Below are 21,789 nucleotides of genomic sequence, written 5' to 3' on the forward strand. Positions count from 1 at the left end.
CAGGGACTGCTATAAGCTGCAGAGGAAAAGTAACATGCATTCAATGTTATTGTGTTATGTGTGCATGAAAAAGAGGCAAAAGTACTGAAGCAAGAGTGAGGTCTGAAGATGACTGCCATACAGGCTCCCCCCAAAAAACCACACGCAGCCCACAGCAATGCCTTGTAGCTTAAGGAATAGTGGGATGTAATTGCAATGACTGCTACACATGCGTAGTTTATGCAAACACTGCAGTTCAATTACCTTTTTTCACACACACGCTTTCTTACTGCCTCACTTACTAGCTGCTGAAGGACCTTACACTACACATTTTAGTCAGGTTAGCCTTGAGTTCCACTGGTGTAATTACAGACATCTCGTCACCAAGAAGCAGTCTGCATTTAGTCCATCTTCAAGCCATTTGTCAGTTAGTTCGCCCTTTGCTCAATCACATTAATGGAAAACTCACACTAGGGCTGACCTCTGGTCTAAGGAGAATCGGAGTGGTACTTATACAGAAGCAGATGGACAGAAACCTTAAAGATTGCCCTTCAGAAGGGCAAAATTGCATAGCAAAAGGCAAGCCTCAAAGTAGCCTCAGAAGAGCAGTAAGTATTACCTTTTTTTTCTTTTTTTTTCTTTTTTTAATGAGGTAGCAAGAGAAGTTTAGTGAAGCTGAAGAGCTTGGAAGGCAGTCTTTTTTGCACAACTACAAGAAATTTACTACAAGGAAGAGAACCACAGACTTTGTCTAATAGCTGAAGTTTTAAGTTGCTATGTGAACTAGAGCACCATGTGGATTAGACTAGCACCATAAGAACTGGACACCTGAATGAGGAAGAGTCTCTTCTGAAGCAGCTAGTATCTATTCTGCCTACTGTCAGCACGCATTAGTAATGGTCAAGAGATCAGAAACTGGATCACAGTCCTTAAACTACCAAATGCCATATTGATTTATGGTTCAGAGACAGTGGTCCAAGACTTATTTCTTATTGTAGGAGGTTCTTCCAGTCAGGTTGGCTGTCAAATAGTAGCACTTGAGTATCCTTTTGATACCAGGTTGACTGTGATCCAACTGATCACCTGTATGCCCTTCCTGAGGATCTATTAGCTTATTAGTAGCAAATGAATCTACTTTTGTCCTACAGCACTAGCTACTTGTGAAGTTAAACAATTTGCATATGCTTTAGTGATATTTTGTTTGGGGGAAAAGCAGTAGCAGCAGTGTAGTAAACATAGGAAAGAAAAACACTCATGCAGAATCCTTAGACTTAGTCCTCCAGACTTAAAGATGGAAAACAAGAATCAACTTTCACCTTTTCCTTTATTGCATCAACCTGCAAAGGAATTCAGAAGGTGCAGCTTAGAAAAATCAAATTCCATATTTAGCATATAAAAGGTAGAAACAAAAGCGTCAGGGAAGAAATAATTAAGGTACAGGCGAATAAAAACAAAGATACACCAGAAGTATCTGCTTTAGAAAGGCAGCTCTGCTTGTTGCTAGATCTTACTGCATTGATTTCATTAGCTACGCTACAGTTAGATCCTAATCGTTTAGCAGATCACGAAATTTTAATCTTTAAGAATCCTACTCCAAGACTACTACTCTCGAGAGAGGCCTAGTATTAGCTTGGTGCATCAGGTATATCTGACAAGCAGTACTATTGCTTAGATAGCTCCCCACCTCCCCCGAAATACAGCATTTAAGGACAGCAGATTGCTATATGACTACAGAGTAGTCCTGCCTTTAGAAGTAACAGCCAAGCAAATCTTCTAGACAAACAGCCACTCTACTCTTCATTGACTCATGCTTGAGTTACGGTTTTACTTCTCACAGAGTCTTAATCATTAAGGAATTTACACCATTTCACTAAAAGATACTCTAAAAGCTTCAGCTGGGCAAATCTCGCTAGTGACAGTTGGTATTTAACTCAAATCTGGCTCAAGTCTGTCAGAGCATTACCAAGTACTTCCCCATCCTAAGTCATTTCAAACAAAAGCTGAGTCATAATTAGTGCCATTAAGTATGAGAGCCACATTTTAGGGTTAAATGCAGAGCAGGCAAAGTTAACTCAAGATCTAGCTATAAAGCTTTTTTAGTATACAGTCTAGAATTTAGAGCTTGATCCCAGCTGGGATTCCTGACTGACATAGCATATGAAAAGCCTGAATCCTGGAACTACTTTAAGACACTGCCCATGGTCAGGCAAATACTACTGATGTAGGTTCTGTAATTGGTAGATAGGGTGGAGTCTGCAAGTGTTTCAGTCTCTTAGAGGGCGAAGTCTCTCCCCAGATGGACTGAAAAGTAAGTGTGGACATGGACAGACAGACATCTGACAAAGCCCAAATCAATGTTAGTAGCAAGCAGACAGTCTCAAGGCATACACCACAGTGACTAACAAGCTTTCAGTGTTGGAGAAGCACCTGCTCTTACCTTGGTCAAGTATTCCTTCATGACCTGAATAAAGTATGGCATGGCAAAGTCCATGATGTTGTGCCTCCACGCTGTTTCCAAGACAACATCTGGCCTTAGGAGATCATAGCAGGTGAAGAGACAAGCACCAAAGCATTCTTTCTTGTTCTCCTGCAAGAACCACTGCAACAACTCTTCTGCCAACTCAGTATCTTTGGATTCTGAAGCATACTGCATTGCATCCTACAACAGGAGAGAGTCTGTTTAGCCTCAGGTGCCATAGTACAATCACTCACATGGATGCGGTATTTAACTAAGCTGCAACCTATTACTGACGTGAGCAGAGAGGAGGCATTCTCTGCCTTGTTTCCAAGAAATCTGTCCATCTACTGCCACTCTGAAGCAAGATTTGCCATATTAGCAACAAACACCGCCTAGTGGCATCCAAAATGATGCAACTTTACTAGAAAGTCACAGGTCTCCAAACAAGCCAAGTGTGCTAAACCAGACCTGTGCAGTGCTCTTACCTTATACAGTCTGTCTTTCTTACAGAGTTCTACACTCTGTTTCCAGCGATTGTTTCCTTTGAAGAGATACGCAGCAATTCTTCGGAACTCTATTAGTTCATGTTTCTCCAAACGTTGAGCAAGAGAAATGTTGTCAAAGTTGTCATAAGCATCTATAGAAGTCCTAAGAGCCTGAGTTAAGTAGAAAAAAAGTTATTCACACTTCAAGTGTATGACCCCATCCACAAAGACAGAAACATTTTCCATACATCTCAGTTCTGTATTCCTACTTCTAGGAGGATAAAGTATTCTAGCCAGACTTGCAGAGAGACCGATTTTTTTTTGAGAAGCTGGTGTTTGACACATGTAGTTTAGGGTATTCCAGTTAGTATTTTTCAGTAGTGACTGCTGAGGTTAAGAGCCTCCAAATACCAGACAGCTGCTCTCTGAAAACAGTAGAACAGCTAGACATCACAACTGTTTGTGCTTTCTGTGAGTTCTTTCCTTAGCACCCACTGTTTGCCTTAAATAAAAGCTGATCTGTCACACTCATAACAAAGTAGGCAGTCTATCCCCAGTAGGAATGACCCAAAAAGCTCCTAGAAAGCCACTAAGTTCTCCACTTAATCCTTGGCTAGTCACCACTAGTTCAGTTTGAAGTGTCAAAGAACATACACTTAAGGAATTCAAGTTAACAGCAAGCAGGTAAAATCTACTGAAAACAAGAAAGAAACCTGTGTTTCTAGACATTAAACAGACTGAGAATGTTAGGTTAATATTGACACAGAAGCCCCAGCCTGAATAGAACTTTGAAATTCAGAAATAGCTGCTTCTATTATGAAACATACACAGCATGCAAGTTGATACCTGTTCCCGACACTACTGTTTCAAGACAAGACATACCTGGTAGTCTTCTTCAATAATGAAGAGGTTGTTCAGGGACTCATTCACTGATTTGTTGTTGTGATTTTGAACAGAGCGCAGGTAGGGCTTAACCAGTGGTAGCTGTTTAACCTTCAAGGAATCAGACAGATAAATTTAAGTCAAGATAACTTTTTGTAGAGGTCTCCTAGCTACTTCACTACCTCACAGGGAAGATGCTAAGTATTTTAAAATGCTACTACAGCTAAGCGCTTTTCCAACTGCAACTTTTTTCTTTGATGTGGATATGTGATGGGTTAACCCTGGCTGGACGCCAGGTGCCCACCAGAGCCGTTCTATCACTCCCCCTCCTTCTCAGCTGGACAGGGGAGAGAAAATATAACAAAGAGCTTGTGGGTCGAGATAAGGACAGGAGAGATCACTCACCAATTACCGTCACGGGCAAAACAGACTCAAGTTTGGGGAAAATTAACTCAATTTATTACAAATCAACCAGAGTAGGGTAATGAGAAATAAAACCAAATCTCAGAACACCTTCCCTCTACCCCTCCCTTCTTCCCGGGCACAACTTCACTCCCGGATTCTCTACCACCCCCCCAGCGGCACAGGGGGACGGGGATGGGGTTTACGGTCAGTTCATCACACGTTATTTTCTGCCGCTTCATCCTCCTCAGGGGGAGGACTCATCACACTCTTCCCCTGCTCCAGCATGGGGTCCCACCCACGGGAGACAGTCCTCCACAAACTTCTCCAACGTGGGTCCTTCCCACGGGCTGCAGTTCTTCATGAACTGCTCCAGCATGGGTCCTTTCCACGGTGTGCAGTCCTTCAGGCACAGACTGCTCCAGCGTGGGTCCCCCACGGGGTCACAAGTCCTGCCAGAAAACCTGCTCCGTGGGCTCCTCTCTCCACAGATCCGCAGGTCCTGCCAGGAGCCTGCTCCAGCGTGGGCTTCCCATGGGGTCACAGCCTCCTTCGGGAACCCACCTGCTCTGGCGTGGGGTCCTCCACGGGCTGCAGGTGGAGATCTGCTCCACTGTGGACCTCCATGGACTGCAGGGGGACAGCCTGCCTCACCATGGTCTTCACCACGGGCTGCAGGGGAATCTCTGCTCTGGCGCCTGGAGCATCTCCTCCCCCTCCTTCTTCACTGACCTTGGTGTCCGCAGGGTTGTTTCTCTTACATGTTCTCACTCCTCTCTCCGGCTGCCGAATACCCCTGTCCCAACTTTTTTTTCCTTCTTAAAAATGTTATCACAGAGGTGTTACCACTACCGCTGATTGGCTCGGCCTTGGCCGGCGGCAGGTCCGTCTTAGAGCCGGCTGGTATGGGCTCTCTCGAGCACAGGGGAAGCTTCCAGCAGCTTCTTACAGAAGCCACCCCTGTAACCCCCCCCGCTACCAAAACCTTGCCACACAAAGCCAATACAGGGTAGTAGGAAAATTACCTTTGTGAAGAAGGTGACAGCACGAGTGTGGTCAAGCCGAGGGGACAACACCATCAGCAGATCATTGAGCAACAGAGGTTTAAATTCCAAATAGAATTGAACTGCCTTGTAATACAGCTCCACATTGGCCACCTAGAGATGAGTAAGGATGTACATTCAGAGCAGAAGCTTGATTGTAGAGAAATCCAAATGAGAGACAGACATAACCTTAGACATCCCAGCACAAGTGAGCCACCCATCCAAGACTCATTCTTGTCTCTAGAAATCTCTTTAGTTACTGTAGTTGACTTGCTTTGAAATTACATTGCAATATCAAGAACTGAATTTTAAACAGGCTACTAGTGAAAGAAGAGAACTGAAGTGCACATAGCAAGAAATTTACCTCCTTTCACTAGGAAAGTAATACCTTAGTGATGATATCTTTGAACTGGCCTTCTTTCCAAGCATCTGTTGGGTGATTCATCATTGTGATTATGGCGTTATCATATTCTTCATACTTATCATACAAGAATACCAGTTCAGCCCAGAGATGGGCCTGTTCTGCAGCTCTCAGAACCTAAGCAAAAGGCATATTAGAAATTCCAGTTAACATATATTGCTATCAGTGTCCATCAGCGCTCAGGCTTTAGTGCTATTAATAACCTCAAGATCTGCTATTATAAAAGCTAGGGTACAGACAATCCTGACAGATGCGTCTCAGGTTAAAATTTAAGGCCTCAGACTTTCACCTTGGGGATGTTGACTCTGGACCAGAACAGCTCCAAGTGCTCCCTCATCTTCTGTGGCTTGAACTTGGAGTAGAGAATTGCTAGCTCTGTAAACATCCCCATGTGTGCTCGCTCAAGTCCAAGTGCTGCTTCCAACATAGTTATCAGCTCTTCAAAGTAGCCACGATCCTAAGAGATACAGACAGTTAGAGATGTTTCACATTAGGAACCAACCTGACTACATCTCCAGTTTTGGACAGAGTTGCCGTGAAAGAATTTAGACTTTGACTGTGTAACAGGAGTCAGCTTAATTACCTGGTAATAGTTGATTAGCTCTTCCAGCTCATCTGCATGTACTACAATATGGAGTCCACACATCTGGGCCAGGCGGAACTCTTTTCCATCAACACAAGCAAAGCAGACCTGGAATTGACAATTGCATTATCGCTTATAATCAAAGCTTCTGAAGAGGGTACAGCTTTGAAGTCCCTTAACTTATTCAATCAGTGAGTTTACCTCTTTCCATGTGCGAGTACTGTTTGCTTTCCGAGCACCATCCACAGCTGCCTGGTATTCACCTAGGTGAACTAAAGTTGAGGCTAAACGGCCAAAGTTGGACACATTGTTATACAACAGCTTAGCTGCTTCATACATCTTTTCATCATAACAGCGATCGCCAACCTACAGGAGAGCATAACCAGGTTATTCTTGCAGCTTTTCAGTCAAGGGCTTACATAAAATGTGTAGCATTCAAGCCATTATCAAAATGGAAATGCCTTTGAAGTCCAAGATCTATCTGCATATCCAAAGAGATAGAAGTCCCAACAACCCTCTGGTTAGCAAGGCCTAAGGAACCTGCTGCTGTGATTCAGCAAAACTGAAACTCAGTCTCACTCACTTGCTGGATATGTGCATTGTTAGGTCCATTGATAAACTCTTCTAGCTCTGCTAGGCGATTTGTTTTAGCAAGAGCAAAGATTAATTCTGTTTCCACATATGACTCCCGGGCCTTCTTGCGTGCCATCTGGAGATACTTCACCAGTTCTTCCCAGTTTCCTATGAAACAGAGTTCAGAATGCTTACTTCCCACCATTGAGGACACTTGTGTTTAAGCTATACTACCAGCTCAATCTAGTTTGACATAAGTATTTCTACAGCTATTCCCCAAAAATCCAGACTAGCCTTCATACTGCACATGCTACATTAGATTAATAAAGTCACCTTACAATGGGCCTAACTAAATATATCCTGGTATTTAACTTCATGCAAAGACCTCCTGCATCTGACAGAAGTCTCTAGCTAGCTAAAGAAGGTAGTTAAAAGACCACTGATTATCTGCAAATGGAATACACTGTCTTTTCCCATTCTCGTTTAGGACGAGATTGAAAGGACCAGATTTCTCCACTTGCATCAAGATATAGGTTTGACAGAACTGCAGTTTGAGCAACAGACCACTCAAAAGAACTGAACAACATCAACAGGAAAGATTTAAATAAAACTTAATCATACCACTGGCATTGGCAGCTTGAACAACTTCCATGTATGAGGAAGGATCATCTGCTTTAATATACGAGTCAATCGCTTCCTTTACCATCCCCTTCTGAAGCTGTGCTTTAGCCAGCTGACTCCACACAGCAGGCTCATTACAGCGTTCAGCAAATTCATATGCACGATCCAGGTTTCCAATGTGCTCTATTAATACCTAAAGAAAGGGTTACCATGATCAGCCACTATCTATAAAGGTCAGTTGTACAGACACTGAGCTGTTATGTTTATGTTAGTTCTTCAGTGGATCCACAGTTGCTTTTAAAATAGGGACTAGTCTATACAACACACACAGCACGAGCGATTTTAGGCTTACAAAGTTTCACTTACTAGAGGGTTCAATACACAACATTTGTTCTACTTCATAAGACAAGACACTGAGCAGCTTTGGTCACTTCGCTAATTGGTGTTAAGTACTGAAGTCACAAGCTAACAGCAAAGTCCTGGTGTGAGGATACACATGTCACAAGGAGTTACAGAGTGAGTTTTTAAGATACCTGTACAGCTGATGTGTTGACATCAAACTTCCTGAAGATAGCAAATGCCTCCTCAAAAAGCTCATTGCTGATAGCTATATTGGCTATGTCTGGAGCATCATAGTTATCCAGGCGATTGATGTATTCCATGACACGGGTGCGATCAGCCTTAATAGCTGTGAGAATGAGAAGGTTCTGCAGATTCCTAAATAGAGGAAGAAAATATTAGTACATACCAAGTAACGATCAAGAAATTCATCCTCCCCTCTGCAGAGGGTATTAGTTTATTTGCTGTTCTACATTACAGCAATTTGGCACCTGCACCAGGTATAATTTCAAGTTTCCTATGACTTAGTTTTGACTTTACACACCTGTGCTCACTGAACACAGAGTTATCAAGAACTATTTTCTCCAGCAGTTCAATAAGCTCATTAGGAAGATCTGCAGTCATGAAGGCCTTCACAGTAACAGAGACTTCCTCAGGGTCCTGTGTCTCTGACAGTGCAGTCTGTACAACCTGTAGGCAGAGTCGAGCCATTGACAAATCAGTTAAGTCAGGTACCAGCAAGTCGAGTTAGAACAGCAAAGGCTTTTAATGTTTTGTCAGTTTTACCTGGTCGATCAGTGGTCTTCTGTAAGGGTTGCTTTCCAGTAGTACGCTGGCCCACAGTTCAGGGTCTTTACGACGAACTAAGTAGCGGGAAAGACTTTTGAAAAGGGAGTTCTCATTGCACACCTAGTGAAAGGCAAAGTTAATTCAGAGTGAGGTCACAGCTCTTGAGCCTACGGTGGATGAGATAATTTACTGCAACATTAACTAAGCCTGCCTGAGACGCACACTAGAAATCTCAGGCTTTGATACTTCCATCAGCTTCCCATTCTAGGATGTCCAGGGGAGTCCCACATTTCTCATTAAGTTGCAGAGGGAGATTAAATAGCTACCCATTCTATTACAAGTGAGCAGTTCCTAGCTTAATACTTTTTATGAAGTAAGTGCTTTTATCAGTCATAAACCCGAATATCTATCCCATGATACTCAGGTTAGAACTTAACCCATGAGTCAGTTGCCTTGGCATACGTACATTAATAAGTTCCAAATCACACTGTCCACGCTCATAAGCCACGCAGGCCAGGTGAGGGTCCCTCTTCTCGCAGTACTTGCCAACAACGCGACTGTCATAATAAGGATTCTCACGCAGGAATCTTTCTGGGTTGTTGTTGCTATCAATATATATTTTGGCCAGTGCATTGTGAGTCGCAGGCTCCTCACAACCCTCGTGAATTCTTGCTTCCAGCCAGGGCAGAAGCAGTTTCAGCCTAGAAGGAAGCAGTTTTCACATTACAGAGGTTGAGTGAATAAGCAAGTATCCACTTGCACAGTTTCTTCACTATAGAAGTCAACTTCAGCGTAGGATAGAGTCAGTAACTAAACCAGAGTTATAGTACTCCATTTTGACCTGCATTCTGGTTCATTGTTATAATGGTATAACTTTCTGACACTATGAAGAACATCACATGCCCAAGACTCTCATTATCTGGAAGCTGCTTAAGGGGAATCCCCACATCTGCCAAGAAGTAAAGCAGACTTTTGCTGCTTGCTCACCCAACGGCAGCTCCTTATGTCAGTACCAGCTTTAGCTATGTAATGAGGACATGCACTGATGGATGAGCAGTATAACCATTAACAGTCTCGCAGTGTTAAAAGACTCATAGAAGTTTAATACCTGTTTCTTTTCTCAACCTCTGCAACAAGCTCATCAGTTGAAAATTGACCTCTCACTACAAGGATAAGGTTCTTTATCACATCTTCAGAGCAATCCACATCAAGCAGTCCCCCAATAACAACAGGCAGACGGCTTGGATTCACCTAAACAGGATCATTTAAAGAAGTCAATGTGTTGTCATGCAGCATAGGCAGTCAATACTTATCCCTAGGAGCACACATGAAGGCTGCTTGTTAAGATTGACCTCATCTTCCTGCCTCTACCCCCAGCTTCCTGAGGTTCTAGACAAGCTTGCAAGTCAATTCTTCAGTCAACAGGGGTTCACACCACAGTTCAGTGGCTCACTAATGCTCAGTCCCCACAGAAAGAGCTCCTGAGCAACCCAATTTGTCCCTGCAGGAAGTATAAAGGAGAACTTCCCCACGCCCTAAAATGCTGGAAGTTAAAACTACCCTAAGAACTCCAAAGTTACTCTACCAAGCCTTCCTCCTGCAAGATGCACATCAGCAGGGGTTACTGCTCAGCTTCATTGAAGAATAAGAGATGTGACTCACATAAGGGCTAACATACTGGAGGCCACTAATAGGTACTTAAGTGTCAGTCTCAAGTATGAGGCTCTTTGCAGAATAGTTACAAACATAATGCCTATAGTTGCATGTAATACTAGAAAGATTGATCTGTTTGACTCATTAAAGCCAAGTGACAAATTGTAACTTACCTTCTGTACATAAATCTCAATATATTTTTGGAGATTATTTCTATACAAATACAGCACCAAGTCGTGGACAAAGTCAAAGCGATCACATACAATGATGAGTGGCAACTGGTCAGTGAGTTTAGCTTCCTATAAAGAGAAGAGCTTTAGTAATTTGGTTTTGTTCTTGGGCTTAAGCAGACAAATACAGTCACTTAAACTGTTAAAGCAGCTGAATTTGGAAAGCCAAAATTCAACAGTCAACCAAATAGTGACAGCTTATTGTTCAACTAATTGCTTGCAACATGTAGCAAGTAGGAGTACTCACACCCACTTCAGGGCCTACAGCAAGAAGCTTTCTGAAGTTTAACCCTGCCCCTTTGCACGGCAGAGTCTACAAAGTCTTACAACACAATACAACTATTACAAGCCTAAGCTATAGATACCATTTTTAGTCGCCACTGGTGTTTGGTGTGCAGGATTAGCACTCTGGGATTTCAAAATGAATTTAACCAAGACTAGATTAAGTTGTGGTTCATAAACTTATATACAGAACTGACTTCAAGTACCATGTGTCTTATGATACCTTCTAACTCTGGATTTAGAGAGCAGTAAGAATCAAGCTAGTAGCAGTACTACTTAAATTGCTAATCAGATTAGTTATCTAAAAGCATTCCAACTTTCAGCATAAGATTACAACGATTACAGTGCAGAAGCTTAGTCTATGTGGCAGACAGTATTCCGGATGCATATTTCAGATCACTTATTCGAACATGCACATCCCAGAATATAATCCTACATATAAATTACACTTAAGGACTTTACACAGGGAGGCCTGTACTGGGAGATTTACCTGGTACATGTCCTGCACATTCCAGACATGGAACAGCACAAAAAACAATAGCTTTCATCAGGAATTTGACAGCTTGATAACATATCTTAGGTGGCTTGATCAATTTACATACCTTACACCTCGATGACACCAGGTTATTTTTATAGAATTCTCATTTGAAGAGTTTTGCCATCTTCAGATATGATCAGCGAAATCTAAGACTATGCTATGTAACTGACAAACATGAAGGCAGGAAATGTTCCCAGATAAGTTTTTCCCTCCCACACTTTCTCAGGTATTTCTAGCAGCATTACATTTGTCAATAAGCTCAGCACTAACAACAGGCTACAGAATCTGAACTTTGAGCACACCATCTTTTTCCACTCTTCAGAAATGTTTCAGCAACGCTCTGAATCCTAGCAGTAAGTCAGTTAGCATATGTACTTACACTGACTGGCACATCCTAGCAGAGCTAAACTGCTGTTCACCTGGCTAAAATTTCAGTAAGCATGTACAAGTAAAATGACTTGAGACACATCAACCCTGAACTCAGAAAGCATTTATGGAATTAATTGACACTATTCATTTGTTGTTTCTGCAGCTACTCAGTTGAAGCTGATGACACTGTAAATAAGCATTAAGTTTTGAACTCATTTGGCATTATGGTTGCTCTCAACCTTCAAGTTACCTGTTTCCTACTTTATAGCAGATGTCTGCAACAAGTTCTAGATGAGCTGGTGCTATTATTACAGGTTAAGAGTTCAAGCCAGGTTAACCTTACTAAGAGCAGTGAGGAACTGATATGACAGATTCTCCATTTTTGAGATACTGTTCCAGGCTCAGGCTCCATTAGGAGGTACTGCCACCATGCTAGATACCTCTGGTTTAAGAGGACAGATGGATCCTTAAGTGCAAAGGTTACAACTCATCTGTATTTTCACAGAGCTAACTCATCTCAGTGGTGACACACACCATGTTTTATCAGAACCCCAAACAGACCAAGACAGTCCAGTGCTACCCAAACATTACCTTGAGGAAGTTTTTAACACGTTCTGGATCATAGCAGTTACTTTCCCTGCAGATTCTTTCCACTTCTTTAATTTGCCCTGTCTTGCACGCAGCTTGAATATACTTGAAGTGCACATCTGGATCCTGGCTGAAGTTTACAATAGAGCCCAGGAAATAAAACAAACCTTGAGGGAAAACAGTCAACATGTTATTCTGCTAAAGCACTTGAGTTGGATCAATATTAGCTTTTAAGCAAGCCTTCCAAGTTGCAATTACATGAAAATTTGAATCTGACTACTGCAGAAGTTTACAAAGCACTGAAAAAAAGATTCAAGCATTGTAATTGTTTTATTAAGAGCAGATTGTCCTAGCTGAGATGAGCCTGTTGTTCCTCCCCATGTATTACAAAGACTAGCGTGTTATATGTAACTTTGATAAATACTGATGTATTATCATCAATTGCCATAGGTCAGCTTTGTTAAAACATCCAGCATGTGCCTTCCATACAACCCCTAGACAGGAGGCAAGGAAGAGTTTAGAAAACCAGAACTAGTTGTGACCAAAAGCTATCATCACACCTTTCACTAAAACAAACTCACAGTGCAAGAGCTGCTTGCCAGGACCCACAGCCAAAGTTCACTCAAAGCTGATGCCCTGTACTACTTGACTACTTTAGACAAGTGACTGCCAAGTCACTTAGTCAAGAAAGATTCATGTGTTTTTTGGAAAAAAACACATAGGCTGCCTATGCAAGAAACCTGTCTACAATAGCATCTTATTCCACTAAACATTCTCCAAATTCCAAGAGTCCAAGATTATGTTGGGTTCTCAGTCTTTAAGGTTTTCTTTAAAGCTTAGCAAGATGCTGTTCAGCCACACATCTGCAGAGATTTGAGCACCAACATACCACCATGCTGACTAGACTATACACAGCTCATCTTGTTGAGAAGTACAAAAGCCCAAAACCAAAGGCTACACAAATTTAAGACGACCATTTTGGATAGAGGAAAAAGGCCAGCAGCTTCTTCAGTTAACTTTTAAGGTTGTCTACAGCTCCAAGCTTTTTGGTAGGATTTCAGAAAACTGAACTGTGCAACACTGAATGGTGGTGCCCCCCTTAACAGGGAAACTTTAAGGTTTAGGTCAGGTTTTAAAACACTTTTGAGGCCTAGGTACTTAAGTTCAATATGGCTTTCTAGATTTCAGCAGAGACAGTCCTTCATACACACATGTATGATGAGGTGAGCACTAGCTCCTTTTGCTAGAGGCAAGAGCACAAACTTACCTTCAAAGCTCTTGAAAGACTCAAACAGCTCGATAAGTGACTGTGTTGACAGCTGTTCATGGTATTTTGAAGCTACCTGCACACAGATCTGCAGGTTCTGACGAATGTTAGCAGACAACATAGCACGCAGACACTCCAGAGAGTCTTCTACCGATAAGGAACCAAAATAATTCACTAACCACTGCAAAGACATGTAAGCCATTTTAGATCAAATTAGAACACTCCACACTCTGAAGTCAAATGTTGAAAGCAATTATTAATGGCCTGGCTTTTGCTAGATTCAGGATATTTGATCTCATACCTCAGGATTGAGAAGATGAGTGTGAACTACTGCACGCTTGATGTCATACAAGTCTGTGAAGTGTTCAAGTGCTCTCTGTAGCAAGCCAGCTTTCTCACACAGCTGAGCTATGTGAGCACGGTCATAATGAGTAAACATTTGGTTTCCCAGGATAGCATCTGCAACCTAGAAGGAATATTGAAAAGTTTCATTTAGTTTCTGAACACCATCACTAGCATTTTATACGGACCACAATGCAGTGGCTAGTCTACCTACAGAAAAGCCTAATCCAATAACTCTGAAAAGCATACCTGAGGTGCATGCATGAGGTTCATCTCAAGTAAACGTGTTTGCAGGGGACCTTCTGAGGGACGATTATTCTTCAGTGCATCCAGCAAGAAGGCTGTACATTGCTGAATTAAATTATACTCCATAAAGACATCCACAATCTGCAAATGAAGATTTAGGCTTTTGATTAGAAACTGGAAGTATATTTAAACATAATAACATCAAGTGCAGCTTCCAAAGCTAAACTGTTTTTTCTGGCACTGCACTAAGCTGCCATTTAGTGTTCTTAAAACTAGGAAAGAAACAGCATTGTCCCAGAAAGGTAAATCCAAACTTGTTGCTCAAAATCTGTCTCTGATGGTAAGAGTAAGGCTCCTCTTACCAATTTTAAGGCCTTGAAGTTAACATTTCATAGCAATAAAGTTATTTACTTGTGTTATGTCCGCAAGAGGCTCTTCATCTTGAACAAGCATTTGTGCAAACTGCTGTCCTTGATCAGGGCTGATTCTCATTACATTCCTCAGCAAAAAAATCCAGTCTGGAGTATATCCAACCTGAAGAGATAATGAAAAGTAATAACTCAGCAAGAGCGCACGCCTTGTTCAATACAGAGCTCAGTAAAAGCTACTGTCAGTACCTTACACAACCCAGTCAGGATTTCCTCATTTGGAAGAGGCTACATAGGGAAGTAGGAAAGGATACATGTATGAAGTCTAGCAGTAATTATTCATAACAAAGCCTTAGGCCAAAGTAGGTACTACACAGGCTCTCAGATTCCCCCCACAATTACTTTTAGCTGCCTTGGAACATACACTGGTTATTCTTAAATACAGGACAGATTTGGCAATTTAATTTCCTCTCACCTTCTTCGCATACAAAACAATCTTCTGGACTTGTCCTGTTTCAGCAAAACACTGGATGACTTTGTTTGGAACGTTGGCTCTCAGATAGACACTAAGTGCTAGTGTAGGATCTACAGATTTCACAAGGTCTCCCAGCTCCTCTGAGCACTCCAGCTGTTTAAAGACAGAAATACAGTCAGTCCACCCTGACAGTGCCATGCTGAAATGCATTACTACCTTCTTCCTCATTTGTCTTCCTTTTGGATTTCTCTTAAAAAAAAAATTAAGGCCCAGCTTGATAGCATTATCTGACTCTTTCAGCAGTGATCTAATGGGCTCTGTTCCTTAGGCTGTTCTACAGGAGTCAGAAATGCATTCATAGAGCTAAAAAGAATTAGATGATACATTGTATCAGCATGTTTCTTCAGCTAATTACAGAAACATAACCACAGCTCAAAGTATATGCAAGTGAGTATCCAAAGAAGCCTGAAGTGGTTTGGGAAAAAACGGCAGCAGCTCAGGAGCTTTTCCACACCAAGTTGACCCTGCTGTAATTTTAAGTAGAATGAGTGAAGCTCTTGGAGTATTTGATCAATTCTCTTGCAATAATATGGGTCATAGTTACAGGTAGAGTGAACACCTACCGCTCAACTGTTTGATCACACTAGCATATTGATGAGTTGCCCCATTGAGTTTTCCTGGGAAGGAGGGGAGGCTGTCAAGCAGTTATGTCCCTCCGCCTCCAGGGCTCTAAAGGTATCTAGCCCAAATTTACCTTATCTTCTTTTAACCATTTTTCCAAGAGCTGTTTGCGTCCCTGCTGAAGCACTGGTCTGCAGAGTTCCAGTGACTCGTACTTATTCAGCTGCCCTTGGTCAAGCAGAATGCCGAAGTACTGGAGTAAAGGGGAAGTCTGTCCCGGCTGAGCTGGAACACTCTGGAACCGGCGTATGGTGTCTGGAGTACGCAGGATTCCCTGCCAGAAATAAGATACACTTTAGTTTTCTCTTCTGCTATTGTGGCTTGGCAAGAGTTTCTCCAGAAAGCTGAACTTAGAAATGCTTGCCACAGCAACATTATGTTTTGCCAGCCCGGAATAAGTCAGCAGCAGTATAACATCAGCTCAGATATTCCCTTTGAGATGTTTTGACAGAAGATGTGCAATAGTAGCCTACCAGTAGCAATGCAGATTTAAGTTCAGAGGACTGTCCCACAGAATTAAGACACCCTTTTCCTTGCAAGCAAGTTCCCTTCATTTGAATTTAGTCTCTTCGCCTGTCCTTTTTATCCTGTTTCCAGGTGCAGCCTCAGCTAGAGGCTGTCTTTTCATAGAGACTTTTTTAATCATTGGAAAAGTAAAGATAAGTACCAGAAGCATTAAGCCTCATTGCCATTACTTCATCATTTATTCCTCTCCCCCTCTGTGGGCTTCATACAAGCTTTAAGATCTTCCAGTATACGATCAGTACTCTCAGCACATTGTGTACAGGTTCTTCACAGGTATGTCAAGTACTACATTAGGACAGAAGCAGTAACAAGATTCTCACCTTGCTACTTATGAAATTCAGCAAGCTTTACTGAATCAAGCAGTGTAAGCCAGTAGAGTTCAGTACTGTTCTGAATACCAGTCTATTACCTTTGGGGCATTAGCTGCCACTTTTGCTGCCTCCGAATAGTTCCCTTGTGCAAACAGTGCATTGAATTTTCTGGCAAAGAGTTCCTCAGCACCTGCCAGGTTGTTGCGGACAGCCATTCGTAAAGCTAGGTCAGGATTCTGCAGCACATTTGTGATATAGGGAATAATATTCTCTTCTTCCACACACACTGAGAGCACCTGAATAAATCAAGGAAAACTTCCAGTTAGTCCAAATATAAGTGAGCCAAAGGCTAAGCTAACCTCTACAAGGAAAGCAATAGCATACACGGAAAGTTTTTTCATCCCTTGATAACTGCAGAGTTGTGTCATTCTATTTAAGAAACAGACCTCCAGTTAGAAAGAACCTCTACCATCCAATGACTGCATCAAGGCAGATGATTAACAGTCAGTTTAAACTCCGGTATTGACAAAGGTCAGAAATACAGGGATGTAAGTACTATCTTTCTATAACCTGTACTCAGTGTCTTAAGTAACCAATCGTGGAGGATAAACTAGGAACAAGACTTCTGCTCTGTATTACCCATGCTCAACCAGCAACAACATTTGAGATCAATTCAGTCTAAAGGCATAGCTGTACAATGTTAGCAGACTAGTTTAAACTAGTTAAGTTAGATGTGTATGGAGATACAGTAGCAGATTTTCTTTAGGGCTCAGAACACCGTCAGACACCACATATTCTCAACAGAGTTCAAAGTTAACGTATTTAAGACTCCCATTAGCACATGCTCTGCAAGAGGATACAATCTGCCCCCAAAAAGAGAGGTATATACTAGTTCCATCCTCAACAGTAGGACAGTGTTTAGATCCACTGACTGCCATTACAAAACCCTCCAAATTATGCAACTAGAGCTTGAGCTGTAGAAGAAACTAGAAGTCAGACAAGCTGCACTCCTGTTCAACTATCCAATACTACCATATTCCTCATTCTACTATTCCGTCTTGTTAATTTACGTAAACTTTTAGACATTGATATGAACACTACACTGTATCATTAAGGGCCAGTGGGATTAGCTAAACAAGTGGTTTCCGGGCAAAGCTTCCTTACTTGTCCCTTTCTGTTTACTCCAATAATTCCAGCTGTTGCTTCATGCTGTGCAGTAACAAATATAGTCTCTCCACTGATTCTGTTCATGTAGATACAGGTGCCAGTTTCCAGGTCATACAAGTGGATATAGCCATATTTTGTTATGAGAAACACCACATCGTGCTTGTCACTGATCTGCGAAACAGGAATAGATTAATCAAATTTGATATTGGATAAAGCAAGTAAGTGCTTTTAATAATCAGCAGATAGCTATGCCATTTCAGGAGAGCTAGAAGTGCTGTTATATTTTTACTTAATACTTGAGTACTATCACAGTAGAATGATGTTTTAAGAGCTTGAAAGACAAGTTAAATATACATGGATATTTCTTCCATAAACAGGAACATGCTGCCTTTGAATGCTCCTTCAGTCTCCACCTTTCCTTTAACACCACTGAAGCAGAGGCAGAAATCACAACAGTTTAGTGCCAAGCCTCAGGTCAATATATTGACCACCTGGCTTCCAGTGCCCTGTTACAGTGTCACATCCACCAAGAGAAGCTACAGACTCGTTCTTGTGTTCTTGTTTGCAGCTGTCATACCTGCATGGCAACAGGAAAGTCATTTTGTGCTTCAGGAGGAAAGAAGACATCCACTGCTTTCTTCGGAAATGGCTGATTCCCAGTGGGTGGTGTGCCAACTTCAATGATATGTAACTGTGCAATAGATAAGATTAGTCTGTTAGTTGTTGTATTTAATTTCTGTGACAATAGATTCAACGATAAAGATACAGCAATTCTTTTGCTGCTGAGCCTTAATCCCAAGCTTATGCAAAGATAAACTAAGTCGGTCTTCCTAAATATTTTCACTGGCTAAACGTGTGGCATACTGTATTCATGTACCATAGGTGATGGAAACAGTTAAGCATAATCTTTAGTTACCCCTAGCTACTTAGAAGTTTAAGGATTCAATTAGGTCACTATACACACTCTTTCAAGTTGGTTAACATTTTACAGAGACAGTTCTGAAGATGTTTCTCTGAACCTAGCTTTGGTTTTACCTTGTTTTAGCTGTCACAAAGTAGCTCACATAATTCCAGTGTTAGTATTAGACCACTAGTTAGCCTTGTAACTCTAGCGTTCAATTTTTTGCATCCAATATTTTGGAAGTAAATTAAGCCTGATACTGGGGATCAGCATCAAAGAAAGATTACAACAGCTTTTCCCTTAAGCTTAGCCTGCGAAGCTGAGAGTCACATGTTTCAAGCAGCTAATTAGGCTGGTTATGACATGCCACCTTACTTCATGACTCGAAACAGACTCCTGCTACATCAGGTAGTCCCTGCTGTGAAGCTCTGTATGCATCAGTTTTCACATACATAGATATACAGCATCCAGGTTGACACATAGTCCTTCACTTTTTTTCCTAAAGGCAACTTTGTGCATTAAACCATTTGGTTTCCTGGAAGCAGATAACCAGGGTGAGTCACTAAAGATTACAGCATATTTAGAACCAAGTCTTACCTTACCCCCAGCTTGCCCTCTTACTGCAAAACAGAAGAGAGTGGATTCTTCAGCATTTCCTTCCATCTTGAACTGCGCAAAGCTAGCTGCATGTCCCTCAATTGGTTGTGACACTTTTCTATCTACAGAATATAGCTGCATTGCTCCCACAACACGATTTTGCTAGACAAGACAGAACAGGAGTCAGGAGTTACAGGCACTCAGCCAGTAATTTCATTTAAGTTAGTGTTAGTAAATATGTTGTCATATCAAGCTGAAGTACCATGCCATGAGGTACCATTCTCTTACAAAGGCATCACTTAAGACTCTTAACCTTGTACTAGTGTTTATACCATTATTGTAATATTTTCAGTTACACTTAAGTTTGTTATTTGAAGATCAAGACAAGCATTTACATTCCCAACAATGTTTTAGGAAAGAAAACAAACATATCAGTCCTGCTCTTATAGAAGGAGGAAACAAGACAAGCTCTGGGTTTTCCACGGCAGGCCTCCCTAGTGGTAAAGTACCTGTGCAGATATGCCTGTTAGCAGTAGCCATTTCTGCTTAGCATCAGTACGGTAGTTGATGATCTGGCAGCCAGCAAGACTAGAATGGCGATCAAACATTTTCACAGGCTGGGACTCCCCCTCCATACTCCAGTGGTAGACTGCATTATCCGTTACAAGGGCAACAGTATTCAGAGAGATCCACTTCCAGAAGGTGACATCATCTGTCATTGTATGAGCCTTCATTTTGCTCTTCATTTCAATGTTAAATATTTGAAGCGTTTTCCCAGCTAGAAAACACAACAGTGTTTGCCAGGTTACAGTTTCCACTTGTTACTTCGAGCACTGGTTAAAAGTAGAAGAGCTGCACTATGACATTAAACCCTTGTGACTTCCTTCAAGAAAATGCTGTTATATACTGGCAGTATCTTCAGTGATCAGCTATTACTTTTAACCAGACCACGCTCCTAGGGCTAATTTTACCAATTTGCCACTACTGAGCTACCAAACAGATGTGGAAAACAACTTGGTAGGAGACAAGAGCTTCAGTTGTACGATAGTTCACAAACATCAGAACTAGGTTACAATAATGCTGAGTATCTTGAAAGTTGTGATGAGAGCTATGCCGGTGTCATTAAAAACTATGTCCACATCTGTTTTAAGTATAAAAAAAGCGCAACATGCAACAGTCAAGTTGGCAGAGGGCTTTCGTAATTCAGACTCATTAACCAAAACCCTTAGGTTGCACTAATGGGACACACAGCTACTGGCTGCAAACCAGACTAACAGAAACTGTGCAAGGAAAGGAATCTAGTGACCAACACAAGCTCTAGAAGGTAAGAGGAAAAAGTTCTCTGAATTACATAGAATGGTGCGTACATACATCCTGAACAGCCACCTGCAGTCATTTCTACCAGTTTTTACAATGCAGTGGCATATAAGAAATTATTTCTTCCTGTTGAGAAGATAAGGAAGATTCTGACCAACTTCTACTAGTTTTAGGAGGCAGCTATTTAAGCATATGCTAGTGTAGCCCAAGAGGAACATAAGAGATCATGGGAAACTAGGTGCAGGTCAGAGTATCTGCTACAGTTACTAACAGTAACTCAGCTTGATAAAGTCACAGTGCCATATGGGCAAGTGCCTTCACTGACCAAGGATTAGTTTAGCTAGAAGCCACCATTAGTTCAGCTATTGACAGAAGGTGCAGAGTCAGGAGTTTCTCCAGAGCTTGGAGAAGACTGTCTAATAGGGTTACTCAGGCTACAGGCTAGCAGTTTGTTTCCATATCTAGTGCAGCTGGAGCTTTAGAGTCAAGGGAGATGACATTCAGGTAACATGTATCCTACTTAATATGCCTTGCATAGCATGAGGCAAAATCTAGACATAAGTTGAAAGGGTCAGTCCTGTTTATAAAAAGCTTAATACCAAGACCCCAATAGTTTAAGTACACTTCAAGTTCTTGAGTGGATTAATTTTCTGAATCTTAAGGATTCCCTTGTTTGGGAAGGCATGAAAAACCTCTGAATTTTAGGCTTTCAGTTGCTTAAACACCACTGTTCAGCCATGTGCACCATAGATCTGAGCCATTTTATTCTGCTTTGCCTTTTCATAAGACACGACAGGAACAAGTACAGTCAATTGAAATAACTCACCATCTGCACACACAAGAAAGCATTAAAGTTGTGACAAAACAGTAGCACAGTATTAAAGTCAAACTTAGATAACATTGAATACATATAAATCTTTCCATTAGCAATACATGCATTTCTGGAGTGACAATATTTAAGGCTTCTTGGGCCTCTTGGGGAAAGAGATCGACACTTCTGGAAACTCCAGAGGAATGCTTGTTTTCTGTATTGCCAGAGATACCAAGCTAGCTGACCTTGTGCTTTATTCACCACACAAATCTTCCCTGCATAGTTTTACCCTTCTTATCACTGACTGATATAATAAATACGCACAAACTTGTGCGCTGGCCTCTTCCAGCAAGGCCAGACTAAGGCCTTCCGGAATACTTCTCCTCCTCCCCAGTCTTAGTTTTCCTCTCTGTAAAGAGAGGCTTAGTTGAAAGACCTTATACACTTAGAAGATCAGGTCTCACTTCCCTCTAATATGATTCCAGGCTTGAGGCTCCAGAAGTATCTTAAAGCCTACACTTTCCTTCCAGCTCTCCCTGCTCGGAA

The 21,789-nt window shown here is 41.7% G+C and overlaps 1 protein-coding gene across 2 annotated transcripts in view; it reads right to left on the reverse strand.

Annotated features, from left to right (window-relative positions):
- The window catches only part of CLTC (clathrin heavy chain), a 36,506-nt gene that overhangs the window by 4,141 nt on the left and 10,576 nt on the right, over positions 1-21,789 (reverse strand). The window contains exons 3-31 of one of the 2 annotated variants that reach the window (XM_052803373.1): positions 19,625-19,893; positions 19,116-19,277; positions 18,195-18,308; positions 17,615-17,788; positions 16,549-16,746; positions 15,688-15,888; positions 14,934-15,086; positions 14,502-14,624; positions 14,094-14,231; positions 13,804-13,968; positions 13,503-13,683; positions 12,239-12,402; positions 10,402-10,527; positions 9,684-9,826; positions 9,042-9,276; positions 8,573-8,695; positions 8,331-8,476; positions 7,981-8,164; positions 7,448-7,640; positions 6,837-6,994; positions 6,455-6,619; positions 6,254-6,361; positions 5,960-6,127; positions 5,638-5,787; positions 5,232-5,363; positions 3,805-3,915; positions 2,923-3,093; positions 2,417-2,638; positions 1,296-1,316 (exon numbers count right to left, since the gene is read on the reverse strand). In XM_052803373.1, coding sequence (XP_052659333.1) covers positions 1,296-1,316; positions 2,417-2,638; positions 2,923-3,093; positions 3,805-3,915; positions 5,232-5,363; positions 5,638-5,787; positions 5,960-6,127; positions 6,254-6,361; positions 6,455-6,619; positions 6,837-6,994; positions 7,448-7,640; positions 7,981-8,164; positions 8,331-8,476; positions 8,573-8,695; positions 9,042-9,276; positions 9,684-9,826; positions 10,402-10,527; positions 12,239-12,402; positions 13,503-13,683; positions 13,804-13,968; positions 14,094-14,231; positions 14,502-14,624; positions 14,934-15,086; positions 15,688-15,888; positions 16,549-16,746; positions 17,615-17,788; positions 18,195-18,308; positions 19,116-19,277; positions 19,625-19,893 — 4,598 coding nt within the window. The remainder of the gene's footprint in view (positions 1-1,295; positions 1,317-2,416; positions 2,639-2,922; positions 3,094-3,804; positions 3,916-5,231; positions 5,364-5,637; positions 5,788-5,959; positions 6,128-6,253; positions 6,362-6,454; positions 6,620-6,836; positions 6,995-7,447; positions 7,641-7,980; positions 8,165-8,330; positions 8,477-8,572; positions 8,696-9,041; positions 9,277-9,683; positions 9,827-10,401; positions 10,528-12,238; positions 12,403-13,502; positions 13,684-13,803; positions 13,969-14,093; positions 14,232-14,501; positions 14,625-14,933; positions 15,087-15,687; positions 15,889-16,548; positions 16,747-17,614; positions 17,789-18,194; positions 18,309-19,115; positions 19,278-19,624; positions 19,894-21,789) is intronic. The other variant, XM_052803374.1, reaches the window with a different exon arrangement.

Source organism: Harpia harpyja, chromosome 12, assembly GCF_026419915.1.
Source record: "Harpia harpyja isolate bHarHar1 chromosome 12, bHarHar1 primary haplotype, whole genome shotgun sequence".
NCBI classification, from domain to species: domain Eukaryota; kingdom Metazoa; phylum Chordata; class Aves; order Accipitriformes; family Accipitridae; genus Harpia; species Harpia harpyja.